This window comes from Eleginops maclovinus, chromosome 23 (assembly GCF_036324505.1).
Source record: "Eleginops maclovinus isolate JMC-PN-2008 ecotype Puerto Natales chromosome 23, JC_Emac_rtc_rv5, whole genome shotgun sequence".
Lineage (NCBI taxonomy): Eukaryota > Metazoa > Chordata > Actinopteri > Perciformes > Eleginopidae > Eleginops > Eleginops maclovinus.
The window spans coordinates 13,634,679-13,648,854 of record NC_086371.1 but is presented as its reverse complement, the minus strand read 5'-3'; the positions used below and the strand labels follow the sequence as shown (position 1 = coordinate 13,648,854).

General features: G+C 41.4%; 2 protein-coding genes and 1 pseudogene across 10 annotated transcripts in view; all 3 read left to right on the top strand.

The window, feature by feature from the left end:
* LOC134859890 (protocadherin gamma-C5-like) overlaps window positions 1-14,176 on the top strand; it is a 196,874-nt gene that overhangs the window by 59,483 nt on the left and 123,215 nt on the right. For 2 of the 9 annotated variants that reach the window (XM_063876668.1, XM_063876654.1), the window contains exon 1: window positions 7,634-10,185. The exons of 6 other annotated variants lie outside the window; for them this stretch is intronic. In XM_063876668.1, coding sequence (XP_063732738.1) covers window positions 7,774-10,185 — 2,412 coding nt within the window. In that variant the 5' untranslated portion in view covers window positions 7,634-7,773. Of the gene's footprint in view, window positions 1-822; window positions 3,439-7,633; window positions 10,186-14,176 lie in introns of those variants that run through there. One more of the 9 variants, XM_063876643.1, reaches the window with a different exon arrangement.
* Window positions 4,281-7,379, top strand: LOC134860078 (protocadherin gamma-A8-like; annotated as a pseudogene).
* On the top strand, window positions 10,748-13,657 carry LOC134859854 (protocadherin beta-16-like). Its single transcript, XM_063876592.1, has one exon. The coding sequence runs from the start codon at window positions 10,891-10,893 to the stop codon at window positions 13,360-13,362; it is 2,472 nt and encodes an 823-aa protein (XP_063732662.1). The 5' UTR covers window positions 10,748-10,890; the 3' UTR covers window positions 13,363-13,657.

Below are 14,176 nucleotides of genomic sequence, written 5' to 3'. Positions count from 1 at the left end.
TGTCTTATTGGCCCCTTGTGTTCTCTTTTTCTTTATAGTTTACTTTTTTTTACACAACATCGATCGAACATGATCGAAATGCTCTCTCTTTTAAACATCACAAAGATAAGCCTGTGTAAAGCAAAGGTTCCTGAACGACTTTCATAGTAAGTTTGTAATTATCTGCATTTTGTCTCAATATGTTGTGAGGAAAATAATGCAGCATCAATCATTTTCAGTCTTCGGATGTGTGCAGAAATCGTTTTTTAAAGAGCAGGTAAAAGATATTTCCGCTTGGAAAAGAAAGAGGCTGTTCAGTGTAGTTTACGTTAGCAACACAAGCATTTTGAGCGGTGCTGTGCAATGTCTAAATGTAATACCTAAAAGCTTGCCAACCGCTTAATCATTGTAGGCAGTTAATCAAATGTTTTTTTTTTCCTTTTAAACAAGCATGATTTTTACATGAAAATTAACATCTTATTGATCATATACATTTACATTTTTCTTCTTTTGCCGTGTGCACTGTAGACCACAGGTTCTTGTAAGTGAGATTTTCTTATCTTTCATTAATGCAGGTCCTATTGCCTTTAACCTAAAACAGTATCTGATATAAAATATTGAATTGCCAAGTATTTTAATTTACCACAGTGAAGTCTTTCCGAAATGATTTATACTCTATATACAGCTCAGTTTGTCATCTTCAGAGCTTGAGTGTGGTCAGGGCTGTAATTGATGTTCAGCTTTTAGACTCTAAGGGACGCTGTTGGTCAGTATATTATATCCTGTGTAATGTCATTCAGTCGATCCCTCGGCAGACTAAACAGTGGAGAAGGTTCTCTGTGTTTTGTCGAGGTTTAGGGCACGAAAGAGACAGCCTCATCTCACAGTCTTGCATTTAAAAGGCGAAGGACGTGATTAGATGTAACCACCAGTAAACAGATATATCGAAACTAGTTTTACCACCTTTCCACTGGATACGGATCACATTTTTTATTCTGTGTTGTCATGATGGCTATTAGAGGATCTCCCACCTACATATGCGCAAGATGGCCATTGTTTTTTGGATTTCGACGGCAAATAGGACTGCTTATGTTGCTGCTTCACACGGTTAATGTGGTAGGTGCGCAGTTTCGTTATTCTATTCAAGAGGAGTTGAAGAAAGGCTCTGTTATCGGAAATGTAGCACAGGATCTCGGTTTGGATCTGAAGAGACTTCGTTCTGGGCGGGCCCGTATCGTGACCGGAGAAAACATCCAGTACACTGAGCTGAAAACAGACAAAGGGATTCTAGTCGTGAATGAAAGAATAGACCGGGAGCAGCTTTGTGGAGACGAAACACCGTGTAGCTTCAGCTTTGAACTGATTTTAGAAAATCCAATGGAACTGCACAGAGTAACTGTTGAGGTTTTAGATATAAATGATCACTCTCCCGTTTTTCCAAATAAAGAGCAGCCTATCCGTTTTGAAATGAGTGAATTGGCCGCTGTCGGAGTGCAGTTTCCACTGCAGAGTGCAGAAGATCTCGATGTTGGTCAAAACGCGTTGCAAAATTACATTTTGTCAACAAATAATCATTTTATTTTAAAGCAACATGCAAATCCAGATGGAAGTCAAAATGTTGAAATGGTGCTTCAAAAGCCTTTAGACAGAGAGCTACATCCCCATCTGTCTTTAAAACTGATTGCAGTTGACGGAGGAACACCCCAGAGATCCGGTACAGTAAATATACATGTCACTGTGTTAGATGCAAACGACAATATTCCGGTTTTCAACCAATCAGTGTATAAAGCATCTGTGATGGAAAACATAGTGAAAGGCACGAGCATTGTTACAGTTAATGCCACAGACGCTGACAGTGGTTCAAACGGTCTCATTTATTACACATTGTCAAAAACAAAAGGAAGTGCAGCAAATCTATTTAGTGTTGATGAAAACACCGGTATAGTTTATGTGTCTGGGCAGATAGATTATGAAAAAGACAGAAAATACGAAGTGAGAGTAGAGGCAAAGGATCAGGGTGGTCTAACAGGGACAAGTAAAATTATATTTGATGTTTTGGATGTTAACGACAATGCTCCAGTTATTAATATCATGTCATTTTCCAGCCCTATTTCTGAGGATTCACTTCCTGGTACAACAGTCGCTATTTTAAACATAAAAGATGCGGACTCTGAAAAAAATGGGCAAATTAAATGTTCAATAGATGGTAAACTTCCCTTTAAGATAGAATCTTCTCTAACAAATTATTATAATTTAATTTCAGATCAACCCTTTGATAGAGAATCTGTCTCAGAGTATAATATAACAATAACAGCCACTGATATGGGCTCTCCCCCTCTTTTTAGCTCAACAAAATTATATCTTAAAATTTCTGATGTTAATGACAATGCACCTTTATTTGTTAAAAATATCTATTCCGCTTACATAACAGAGAACAATTCACCTGGAGCGTCTATATTTGCTGTCAGCGCGCAGGACTCTGATTGGAACCAAAACGCGAGAATCTCTTATCTTTTAGAGGACACACAAGTCAGCGGAAGTCCAGTTTCTACTTATGTGTCTCTAAACTCTGAAACTGGAGTTCTCAGTGCAATTCGTTCTTTTGATTATGAGCAAATTAAAGACCTTCAGGTGGTAGTTAAAGCTCAGGATGGAGGCTCTCCTCCACTCAGTAGTAACGTGACGGTGAAAATACTGATCCAGGACCAGAACGACAACCCTCCTCAGGTCTTGTACCCAGTCCAGACTGGTGGCTCTCTGGTGGCTGAGATGGTGCCTCGTTCAACAGATGTGGGCTATCTGGTCACTAAAGTGGTGGCTGTTGATGTGGACTCTGGACAGAATGCCTGGCTCTCCTATAAACTGCAGAAGGCCACAGACAGGGCGCTGTTTGAAGTGGGCTTACAGAATGGAGAAATAAGAACTATCCGCCAGGTGACTGATAAAGATGCTGTGAAACAAAGACTGACTGTTATAGTGGAGGACAACGGGCAGCCCTCTCGTTCAGCTACAGTCATTGTTAACGTGGCGGTGGCGGACAGCTTCCCAGAAGTGCTGTCTGAGTTCACTGACTTTACACAGGACAAGGAGTACAATGACAACCTGACGTTTTACTTGGTGTTGGCTCTGGCTGTAGTGTCCTTCCTCTTCATAACGTGTTTAGTGGTTATTATATCAGTGAAGATCTACAGATGGAGACAGTCTCGCATCCTGTATCACTCCAATCTCCCTGTGATTCCATATTATCCTCCACGTTACTCAGACACTTTGGGGGCAGGGACTCTCCAACACGTGTACAACTACGAGGTGTGCAGGACGACTGACTCCAGAAAGAGTGACTGTAAGCTCGGCAGCGCCGGTAGTCAGAACGTACTGATAATGGACCCCAGTTCTACAGGGACGATGCAGCGGATACAGAATGAAAAGAGCATCCTGGATGAACCTGACTCTCCTCTTGAGGTTAGTCAAATAATGTAGCTTTCTGTTGCGGGTCCAAACTGTGTTTAGTGACATTGTAACTGAAGTGCTGTATCATATTCAGCACAATGGACAGCACCTCTACTTTCGTTTAATGTGAATACTGTTTCATTATTTACATTCAACTTGTTTTAAAACGTTTTGTTTTACCTTGATCTTGTATTTTTAAATGTGTTTTGCAGCGATGCTGCTCTTCATTTCTGTTAAAAACATTGAAATGGTGGTTGTAGTTTGCTCGTGCTTGATCAATGCGATGATTGAATCAATCCTTATTTAAGCTCAACTGGCTTTACCACGCTCCATGTTTTATGTTTAGCATTGCTTCTCTAAATGAATACGATTTATTTTTGTTCAGAGAAATTTTAGACCTCTGGTTTTTACAGCTTTATCTTTTTTCAGGTGTAAGTGAAGTAGTCACCATATGTTTTTTAAACATTTTTTTATTCTGTTTTTGGTTCTATACTTTATGTCATCAATGAGTTGTATGCCACATTGCCCCATCTATGATCTGAACGGTTTTAACTACATTTGAACTCCCTGTGATTTCAGTATCATAATACACCAAAATTACTTTTGTGAACATGGCTCCGTGTACAATCATAACCTTTATACCTATCCCATGAAAGAATTGAATTAATACTTAAAACTAGAACATACCATAGTCTATGCCCAAGCTTTGAATACTAAGTGTTTATTGTTTTTACACCACATGCATGCCGTGGATGGACTCTGAGCGTCGCTGTTGTTACATCACTGACTTATTTTCTGAAAAGGCAGTGCAGTCTTCCACCCCTTTCATCTCCATTAAGTGATTTGCTGCTCAAAGCGAAGACGATGTGTCCTGAGTAGGTTTAAAGAGCAACATTTTTCGTGGAGTTATCCTGCTGAAAACATAGTTTTTTTCAATTCATGGCTTTATCAACTTTAGTTTTGCAGTGAAAGGGATTTCTGCGTCTGTCCCTCTGGATTTATGATGGTTTATTTGTGGATAACTGCTCGCAGAGGCCGATGGCAAGCTCTGTTTGTGACTCTTTGTGTTTTCCAGTCGAGCTCAGTAACTGGACAGGCTCGGTACTCCGTACCGGAGGAGCAGTCAGAAGGCTCTTTTGTTGGAAACATCGCTAAAGATTTAGGTTTGGATGTGCCAAGGCTCATATCAGGTAAAGCTCGTATCATTACAAAAGGAACCCGGCAGTACGTTGATATAAACCGAGACAAAGGCACCCTTGTTATTAAGGAGCGGATCGACCGAGAAGAGCTGTGTGGAAAGACGACGCCCTGCAGCTTCAGTTTCGAGCTCATTTTAGAAAATCCAATCCAGCTTTACCGTGTTACAGTGGAGGTGATAGATATAAATGATAACAGTCCGTTGTTCCCCAAGGAAGAAATACATTTAAAAATAGCAGAAAGTGTTACATCAGGGACTCGCTTTTCTTTGGTGAGCGCCGACGACCCGGATGTGGGAATTAATGATATTAAAAAATACATGCTTAGACCTTTAGGTAATTTCAAAATGGAAGTGCAGATCCAGCCTGATGGAGACAATGTGATCGAGATGGTTTTGCAAACCCCATTAGACCGAGAGAAAGAGGAGAATCACGATCTCGTGCTGATTGCTTCAGATGGAGGGGAGCCACACAGATCAGGGACAGTGCGCATTCACATCACTGTGCTGGATGCTAACGATAATGCGCCAGTGTGCAGCCAGCCTGTTTATAAAGCAGAAGTCAAGGAAAACTCTCCAGCAGGAACAGTGGTAACCACTGTGAGGGCAACTGATGCAGATAAAGGAGTCAATGGTGACGTTAATTATGCAATCCCTCATCTTGCTAAGGAAGCGAAAACGTTTTTTGAAGTAAATGTGGAAACTGGAGAAATCAAAATTGCAGGTAATATTGATTTTGAAAAATATAAGACCTTTCAATTAAAAGTACAGGCTAGTGATCATGGAGGATACTCAGATACGTGCAAAGTTGTTATTCAAATCATTGATGAGAATGACAACGTACCTACAATTCAGCTGATGTCATTTTCTAACTCTATATCCGAGGACTCTCCTCCAGGTACAACTATAGCTGTTATAAATGTTGATGACGAAGACTCTGATGGTAATGGTGTTGTAAAGTGCTCCATAAACTCTGATATACCTTTCAAAATCGAGTCCTCATTAACAGGATATTATACTATAGTAACGAAGACTACTTAGACAGAGAAAGTATTCCTGAGTATAATATCACCATCACCGTCTCTGACCAAGGCTCACCACCTCTGACCAGCAGTAAAAACATCAATGTAAAAGTTTCTGACGTGAATGACAGCCCACCCAGATTTGACCAATCAGAATATAGTAAAACTGTACCAGAGAATAACTCTCCGGGGTTTTCAGTGTTCACTTTGAGTGCTAGTGATGCAGACTGGGGCCAAAACGCTCAAATTTCTTACTTTTTGGAGGAGAAAGAAATACATGGGGCAACTTTGTCTTCGTTTGTGTCAGTCAATTCAGAAAATGGTGTCATTCATACAGTGAGGTCCTTTGATTATGAGCAAGTCAAGTCGTTTGCATTTAACGTAACAGCTCGCGATGCTGGCTCCCCTCCTCTGAGTTCAGTGGCCACAGTTAAAATATTGATCCAGGACCAGAACGACAACCCTCCTCAGGTCCTGTACCCAGTCCAGACTGGTGGCTCTCTGGTGGCTGAGATGGTTCCTCGTTCTGCAGATGTGGGCTATCTGGTCACTAAAGTGGTGGCTGTTGATGTGGACTCTGGACAGAATGCCTGGCTCTCCTATAAACTGCAGAAAGCCACAGACAGGGCGCTGTTTGAAGTGGGCTTACAGAATGGAGAAATAAGAACTATCCGCCAGGTAACTGATAAAGATGCTGTGAAACAAAGACTGACTGTTATAGTGGAGGACAACGGGCAGCCCTCTCGTTCAGCTACAGTCATTGTTAACGTGGCGGTGGCGGACAGCTTCCCGGAAGTGCTGTCTGAGTTCACTGACTTTACACAGGACAAGGAGTACAATGACAACCTGACTTTTTACTTAGGTGCTGGCTCTGGCTGTAGTGTCCTTCCTCTTCATCACATGTTTAGTGGTTATTATATCAGTGAAGATCTACAGGTGGAGACAGTCTCGCATCCTGTATCACTCCAATCTCCCTGTGATTCCATATTATCCTCCACGTTACTCAGACACTTTGGGGACAGGGACTCTCCAACACGTGTACAACTACGAGGTGTGCAGGACGACTGACTCCAGAAAGAGTGACTGTAAGCTCGGCAGAGCCAGTAGCCAGAACGTGCTGATAATGGACCCCAGTTCTACAGGGACGATGCAGCGGATACAGAGTGAAAAGAGCATCCTTGATGAACCTGACTCTCCTCTGGAGGTGAGGTGCAATATAAACGTTTATGTTTTTAATTTATGGTATTAAACTGAAATGAATTTGTAATCTATCGCTTGTTACGATCTAATACAAACTCTGTTTTTAATGCTTGATGAACCTGACTCTCCTTTAGAGGTTGTTATTTAATATGCATTTGTTCAAACGTGCAATACTGTAAGTAATGTTTACTTTGACTACCACCCTCGACGGACAGTTCCTCTCAGTGTGGAGCCATTCAGCTGAAGTGGAAAAAGTTTCAGTAAGGGAAACGCTCACTGAAAAATTATTGCTCTGGTTCCAATATGTTTGACTAACATGCCATTACATTTTTTTTTTTCATATGGAAAATGTTCCCAAAAAATACTCATTGTTTTTCCGAACAAATGGAAAGGTTTGCATTTTTTGTGGAGGGAGACAGCAGCGATACTAGGACAGTAGGGTCTACTTTACATGTCTCATGGCAGTTTTTTGCCCTCCCACTGCATATTTTCCTTGCATTTGTAGCTATGTCTCGCATGTATTATTTCAGTTGTAAGACTTATACATGCACTCAAAGCTTCAATCATAACTCAGAAACATACAATGTTTTCTGGCCGCTTAACACTCTCAACTGTTCTTGAGAGAGATGTGCTATTTCTGTTTGTTTTTAGTTCCCTCACTTGTTATCTTCACTTCGCACTCTAAGGGCCGCTGTTGGTCTTCAAAAAACATTTGAAGTGTTAAAAATGCAGCTACACCTCCAGCACTGCTCATAGTGTACCGGTTGAGAGCAGGACATACGGTCTCGATTCTCACCAATGTTTTTTCTCCTAATGTATGTGTCGTCACACGGTGGATTATAATCATATCGACTGAAGGACGATACGGGGGAATAGGTCGGCTTTTTGCAACATACTTTTGTGTGGAGAAGTGTGGATTGATTTGCAAACATGGCTTTTATCAGCAGTAAACCCGTGATAACAGGGCAAGTACGGGCCTTCATCCTTGTTTTTCTCTTTGAAATGACACTCTGTCAGATCCGCTACTCTGTCCCGGAGGAGATGAGAAAGGGCTCCTATGTAGGAAATATTGCTGAAGATTTAGGTATCGATGCGAAAAGACTTGTTTCAGGCGGTGGTCGAATTGTTAGCGGCGACAGCAGCGAATACATCAGGTTGGATGCAGACAAAGGGATTCTTGTCGTGGGAGAAAGGATAGATAGAGAGCAGCTCTGCGGGCAGACAGCGCCCTGTAGCCTGACGTTTGAAATGATTATGATGAATCCAATGCAACTTCATAGCATTTTAGTGGAAGTGTTGGATGTTAATGATAATGCACCCGTGTTTCATGAGAAAGAAGTGCATGTAGAAATAGTGGAGTCTGCTCTTCCGGGTACAGAAATATTACAAGAGAGTGCCACGGACCCTGATGTTGGCGTAAACGCTTTACACGGTTATACTTTACACCCAACTACACATTTTAAAATTAAAGTTATGTCTAGCCCTAATGGTCACAAATATGCACAACTGTATCTTTCCAGTGCTTTAGACCGTGAGAAAGATGAAAATATGCTTCTTACGCTAACTGCTGTTGACGGAGGAGAACCCCAGAGATCAGGGTCACTAAAAATACATGTAACTGTCCGAGACACAAATGACAATGCTCCCGTTTTTACCCAATCAATTTTCAAAGCGTCTGTTAAAGAAAATGTTCCTAAAGGAACCTTAGTGGTGAGTTTGAGTGCAACAGATGCAGATGAAGGGATGAATGGTCGTGTTACATACCATTTTAATCGCATGTCTAGTAATGTTGCTGAACTATTTGATCTTGATGAAAACAGCGGCGATTTAACTGTAAATGGAATTATTGATTATGAAGAGAACCGAATATATGAGATTGGTGTGCAGGCAAAAGATCAAGCAGGACAAAGCACATCAACAAATGTATTAATTGAGGTGACGGATGTAAACGATAATGCACCTATTATAACATTAACCTCGTCTTCTAGTGCCATCGCAGAGGATTCCCCTATTGGGACTACTGTTGCTATCATACACGTAAAAGACCTAGATTCAGGAAAACATGGCAAAGTAGACTGCTCCGTGAACGGCAACATCCCGTTCACAATCCAGTCTTCTCTAAAGAATTATTATACTTTGATAACGAACGGTGCTCTTGACAGAGAGCGTAATCCTGATTATAACATAACTTTCACCGCAATGGATGAAGGAAACCCCCCACTCTCGACTAACAAGACAATAACACTTCGAATATCTGACGTAAATGATAATACCCCCATATTTGAACAGAATAATTATGAAGCTTATATCATGGAGAATAACTCCCCAGGGTTATCAGTGTTTTCCGTCAAAGCGTACGACTCTGATTCGGGCCAGAACGCACGGCTGTCTTACCTGCTTATCGATACTGAATTAAACGGTAACCCCATATCCACCTACATATCAGTTAACGCGGAAAGTGGAGTTATACAAGCAGTTCGATCATTTGACTATGAGCAAATTAAAACTCTTAATATTTTAGTAAAAGGGCAGGATGGGGGTTCTCCACCTTTAAGCAGCAATACCACAGTAAAAATAAATATTCAAGACCAGAACGACAACCCTCCTCAGGTCCTGTACCCAGTCCAGACTGGTGGCTCTGTGGTGGCTGAGATGGTTCCTCGTTCTGCAGATGTGGGCTATCTGGTCACTAAAGTGGTGGCTGTTGATGTGGACTCTGGACAGAATGCCTGGCTCTCCTATAAACTGCAGAAAGCCACAGACAGGGCGCTGTTTGAAGTGGGCTTACAGAATGGAGAAATAAGAACTATCCGCCAGGTGACTGATAAGGATGCTGTGAAACAAAGACTGACTGTTATAGTGGAGGACAACGGGCAGCCCTCTCGTTCAGCTACAGTCATTGTTAACGTGGTGGTTGCGGACAGCTTCCCGGAAGTGCTATCTGAGTTCACTGACTTTACACAGGACAAGGAGTACAATGACAACCTGACTTTTTACTTGGTGCTGGCTCTGGCTGTAGTGTCCTTCCTCTTCATCACGTGTTTAGTGGTTATTATATCAGTGAAGATCTACAGGTGGAGACAGTCTCGCATCCTGTATCACTCCAATCTCCCTGTGATTCCATACTATCCTCCACGTTACTCAGACACTTTGGGGACAGGGACTCTGCAACACGTCTACAATTACGAAGTGTGCAGGACGACTGACTCCAGAAAGAGTGACTGTAAGTTCGGCAGAGCTGGGAGTCAGAACGTGCTGATAATGGACCCCAGTTCTACAGGGACCATGCAGCGGATACAGAGTGAAAAGAGCATCCTGGATGAACCAGACTCTCCTCTGGAGGTGAGGTGCAATTTGCAAGTATTTACTTAATGTAATATTCTTTCACTGGATGTTTGGTTACAGTTTACCTGAAAACAAGCACTATCAGTCCGTTTCAGCACCGGACAGCTTCTCTTTTTGTGAAAAAAGCTATCTGTATCAACGACTTCCAAGTTTCTTCATATTTGAAATGTCAACTTCCATAAATACTAAATGAATTGCCTAAAATAATAATAATAATAATAATAATAATAATAATAATAATAATAATAATAATAATAATAGTGGGCAATTGTCTCATCGGCCTTCCCAATCAGGTTATTGAAATTACCATGGTAGTCTTGTTGTTATTGTTATTTTTTGGTTTTATTTAAGTTTCTAGTAAAAAGTCATGCCATATACATAGATTCAAACGCTTGTATTGGACTATTTAAAGTGTTCATAATATTAAGCCCATCAAATTCATTACCTTGGATGGGCTCTGAGTGCCGCTGTTGACACATCACTGAATTACTGTCCCTCTCAGTAGTGCAGTGATCCACCCCTTTATATCCACCTCAGTGTTTTACAGCTTAGAGAAAAGATGGTTTGGTCTGTGAAGGTTTGAAGAGCAGCATTTCTCATGGACTTCTTCTGCTGCTGTAAATAACATTATTTTTACAATTCGTGGATCTGATTACATCAGTTTGCATTGAAAAGGATTTCTGCGTCTGTACCTCTGGATTTATGATGGCTTATTTGTGGATAATTACTCGCAGAGGCCGATGGCAAGCTCTGTTTGTGACTCTTTGTCTTTTCAAGCTGAGCGCAGTAGCTGCACAGGCTCGGTACTCCGTACCGGAGGAACAGGCAAAGGGCTCTTTTGTTGGAAACATCGCGAGAGATTTAGGTTTGGATGTAACGAGACTCATATCAGGTAAAGCTCGTATTATTATAAAAGGAAACCAACAGTACGTTGATTTAAACCGAGACAAAGGCACCCTTATTATTAAAGAGCAGATCGACCGAGAAGAGCTGTGTGGAAAGACGACGCCCTGTAGCTTCAGTTTCGAGCTCATTTTAGAAAACCCAATCCAGCTTTACCGTGTTACAGTGGAGGTGATAGACATAAACGATAACAGTCCGTCTTTTCCAAAGGATGAAATCAATTTAAAAATCGTTGAAAGTGCTGCAGCGGGCACACGCTTCTCTCTGGTTAGTGCAGACGACCCGGATGTTGGAATCAACGACATTCAGAAATACATACTTAAACCCTCAGATAATTTCAAATTAGAAGTAAAGAGCAATGTCCATGGTGGTAATTTTATTGAAATGGTTTTACAAACCCCCTTAAACCGAGAGAAAGAAGAGACTCACGATCTCGTGCTGATTGCTTCAGATGGAGGGGAGCCACACAGATCAGGGACATTGCGCATTCACATCACTGTGCTGGATGCTAACGATAATGCGCCAGTGTGCAGCCAGCCTGTTTATAAAGCAGAAGTCAAGGAAAACTCTCCAGCAGGAACAGTGGTAACCACTGTGAGGGCAACTGATGCAGATAAAGGAGTCAATGGTGAAGTAACGTATTCTATACCTCACCTCGCTAAAGAAGCGGAAAAGCTTTTTGAAGTAAATGTCGAAACTGGAGAAGTTAAAGTTGCAGGTAATCTGGATTTTGAAAGATCTAACGTTTATCAGTTAAACATTCAGGCTAGTGACCACGGGGGACATTCAGATACTTGTAATCTTATCATTCAAATAATTGACGAGAACGACAATGTCCCTACAATTCAGCTGATGTCATTTTCTAACTCTATATCCGAGGACTCTCCTCCAGGTAAAACTATAGCTGTTATAAATGTTGATGACGAAGACTCTGATGGTAACGGTGTTGTGAAGTGCTCCATAAACTCTGATATACCTTTCAAAATCGAGTCCTCATTAACAGGATATTATACTATAGTAACTGAAGACTACTTAGACAGAGAAAGTATTCCTGAGTATAATATCACCATCACCGTCTCTGACCAAGGCTCTCCGCCTCTGACCAGCAGTAAAAACATCAATGTAAAAGTTTCTGACGTGAACGACAGCCCACCCAGATTTGACCAATCAGAATATAGTAAGACTCTACCAGAGAATAACTCTCCGGGGTTTTCTGTGTTCACTTTGAGTGCTAGTGATGCGGACTGGGGCCAAAACGCTCGAGTTTCTTACTTTCTGGAGGAGAAGGAAATCAATGGTGCGGCTGTGTCTTCGTTTGTGTCAGTCAATTCAGAAAATGGTGTTATTCATGCAGTGAGGTCCTTTGATTATGAGCAAATGAAGTCGTTCGAATTTAACGTAACTGCTCGCGATGCTGGATCCCCTCCTCTGAGTTCAATTGTCACAGTTAAAATATTGATCCAGGACCTGAACGACAACCCTCCACAGGTCCTGTACCCAGTCCAGACTGGTGGCTCTCTGGTGGCTGAGATGGTTCCTCGTTCAGCAGATGTGGGCTATCTGGTCACTAAAGTGGTGGCTGTTGATGTGGACTCTGGACAGAATGCCTGGCTCTCCTATAAACTGCAGAAAGCCACAGACAGGGCGCTGTTTGAAGTGGGCTTACAGAATGGAGAAATAAGGACTATCCGCCAGGTGACTGATAAAGATGCTGTGAAACAAAGACTGACTGTTATAGTGGAGGACAACGGGCAGCCCTCTCGTTCAGCTACAGTCATTGTTAACGTGGCGGTGGCGGACAGCTTCCCGGAAGTGCTGTCTGAGTTCACTGACTTTACACAGGACAAGGAGTACAATGACAACCTGACTTTTTACTTAGTGCTGGCTCTGGCTGTAGTGTCCTTCCTCTTCATCACGTGTTTAGTGGTTATTATATCCGTGAAGATCTACAGGTGGAGACAGTCTCGCATCCTGTATCACTCCAATCTCCCTGTGATTCCATATTATCCTCCACGTTACTCAGACACTTTGGGGACAGGGACTCTCCAACATGTGTACAATTACGAGGTGTGCAGGACGACTGACTCCAGAAAGAGTGACTGCAAGCTCGGCAGAGCCGGTAGTCAAAACGTGCTGATAATGGACCCCAGTTCTACAGGGACAATGCAGCGGATACAGAGTGAAAAGAGCATCCTGGATGAACCTCACTCTCCTCTAGAGGTGAGGTGCAATTTGCAAAGCATTTATTTATTTTACTTATTCGCTGGATGATAGGTATTTGGTTACAGTTTACCCAAAAACAAGTGCACGTCTTGTCTGCTTGCAGCCAGTACCGCATCAGGACAAAGACCATCAGACACAGGGACATATATTTCCCACAGGCAATTAGACTGCTAAAGTCCTGAGCTTTTTCTTTTATATTTTTAAGTCGCATTGTTGGAGGAGCCAGTGACTGTGGTTTTCCATTGCATATCTACACTGTCGCTGTGCCTCTGAAAATAAATACCTTTGAACATTTAAAGCTGTCCATTTCAGCACCATATTATGGACAGCTCCTCTTTCTGTATCGATGACCTCAAACTTTCTTCAAAACATTTTACTTGAAATAACACTTTATATACAAAATTAATCACTTGCCTAAAATAATTGTACTAATCTTAACAAAACTAATTATTAGAATCATAGTTATATAAGTAGTGTCTCGGCATTGCCAAATATAAATTCCACTTCCCTTTCATGTCATTGAAAATGATCATGGTGTTGTTGTTGTTGTTATTATGATTTATGTTTTCTTTTTTTTAATCAAAAGCAATCCCATTATATACATCAATATGCATAACGCTTGTATTATAATATGTGTGTGTTAAAACAAAGACAGTTTATTCCCCACAGCAATCATTTCACTGAACTCTTGCACTAGTACCATGTAGTCTTCCTCCCCTATTCAATCCTCCATAGCTGTGCAATATATATTCATTATATATATTCATTAGACATACATACATACATACATACATACATACATACATACATACATACATACATACATACATACATACATACATACATACATACATTTGTTTCT

Coding starts and splice junctions, on each gene's coding strand:
- LOC134859854 (XM_063876592.1), top strand. CDS start 10,891: ATGATGGCTTATTTGTGGATAATTACTCGCAGAGGCCGATGGCAAGCT.